General features: G+C 33.9%; 1 protein-coding gene across 1 annotated transcript in view; it reads left to right on the plus strand.

Moving 5' to 3' along the window:
* The window catches only part of LOC102579748 (GDSL esterase/lipase At5g45950), a 3,430-nt gene continuing 2,014 nt past the window's right edge, over positions 1-1,416 (plus strand). The window contains exons 1-3 of the mRNA XM_006367133.2: positions 1-332; positions 775-905; positions 1,153-1,386. Coding sequence (XP_006367195.1) covers positions 59-332; positions 775-905; positions 1,153-1,386 — 639 coding nt within the window. The 5' untranslated portion in view covers positions 1-58. The remainder of the gene's footprint in view (positions 333-774; positions 906-1,152; positions 1,387-1,416) is intronic.

Genomic DNA, 1,416 nt, shown 5'->3' on the forward strand with positions numbered 1-1,416 from the left:
AGTTCACCTTTATTGCCTACACAACTTACATATTTTACGTTGAATTAAGTGTGTGAAAATGATGAGGCTTGTTATTGTCCTGTTTCTGGGTCTGGTAGTGTTAGATGATCATAATGCTGTAGTACAAGGCATTGAAGTAGCTGTGCTGAGGAAATTGGCAGCCAAAAACAATGTAACATGTTTGTTGGTGTTTGGAGATTCAAGTGTAGATCCTGGAAATAACAACCATATTTCTACTATAAACAAGGCTAATTACTTGCCTTATGGGATGGACCTTAATTCTCAACCTACTGGCAGGTTCTCCAATGGAAAACTTGCCACAGATTTCATTGGTAATTACTTACTCAATCTTGCTACTATATATTCCATCTCTTCACCACAAATTTCCTAGTTAATTTTTATTTTTATTTTTTGTTAGTGAATTAATTCTGTTTATTCTTTTTGTTTTTCCTACAAATTTGTAAAATAGTGATACTAGATCACCATTTCGTAGTTATGCTTGACTCATAAACAATGTGCCTCCACTTTGTTTAACTTGACAATAGAAAATTAATTTACCTTTTGATCCATGAAAATCTTCACTAGTTTTTTTCATCTCAAATATATATTCTCCACTAACAATTTTTTTTTACCGTAAAAAAGTTAAATCTGATATTAAGTCAGTTTGTAAAGTATATTTGGACCTTTTAAATTATACTATTATATTTACTGTCTAATTAATATATTAATCAGTAGAAAAAAGAGGGTCTCAGAAGTAAAATAATGGTTTTGCAGCGGAGGCACTTGGTTACGTAAACATGACCAGAGCGTTTCTAGACCCACAAATAAATAAGGTGGATATGCTACACGGCATTAGTTTTGCTTCAGCTGGCTCTGGTTATGATGATCTTACTGCCAATTTCTCGGTACGTTTTTTTTTTAAAATTATCTTTTAACCTCTTCCTACGAGCTTCCACTTTTTTTGCTCTATGATCACTCGAACCTTCAATCTTAAAGTTGATTTGAGAAATCTTAATATCTCAGTTGGTCGATTCCTCACCCTGTGAATTGTGATCCCCTTTCCCTACCTCAATTTTTTTTAAAAAAAATAAACTTAGTCCCGTTTTTGTTTAACATTTTGGCCTTATATGTTTTTTTTTTCTGAAAAATCAGAATGCAATGACACTAGCGAAGCAAAGGGAGTATCTGAGGCACTATGAAATCCACTTGAGCCAAATGGTGGGAGTTGATAAAGCAAGAGAAACTATGAAAAATGCACTATATATATTAAGTATGGGAACTAATGACTTCCTACAAAATTACTTTCTGGAAGTTATACGTTCTATGCAATACACAGTGGAACAGTATCAGAACTTCTTGATCCGTTCCCTGTTTACTCACGTCAAGGTACACCCCCCCCCCCCCCCCTCTTTTTTT

The sequence above is a fragment of the Solanum tuberosum genome, unplaced genomic scaffold (genome assembly GCF_000226075.1).
Source record: "Solanum tuberosum cultivar DM 1-3 516 R44 unplaced genomic scaffold, SolTub_3.0 scf00746, whole genome shotgun sequence".
Taxonomy (NCBI): Eukaryota; Viridiplantae; Streptophyta; class Magnoliopsida; order Solanales; family Solanaceae; genus Solanum; species Solanum tuberosum.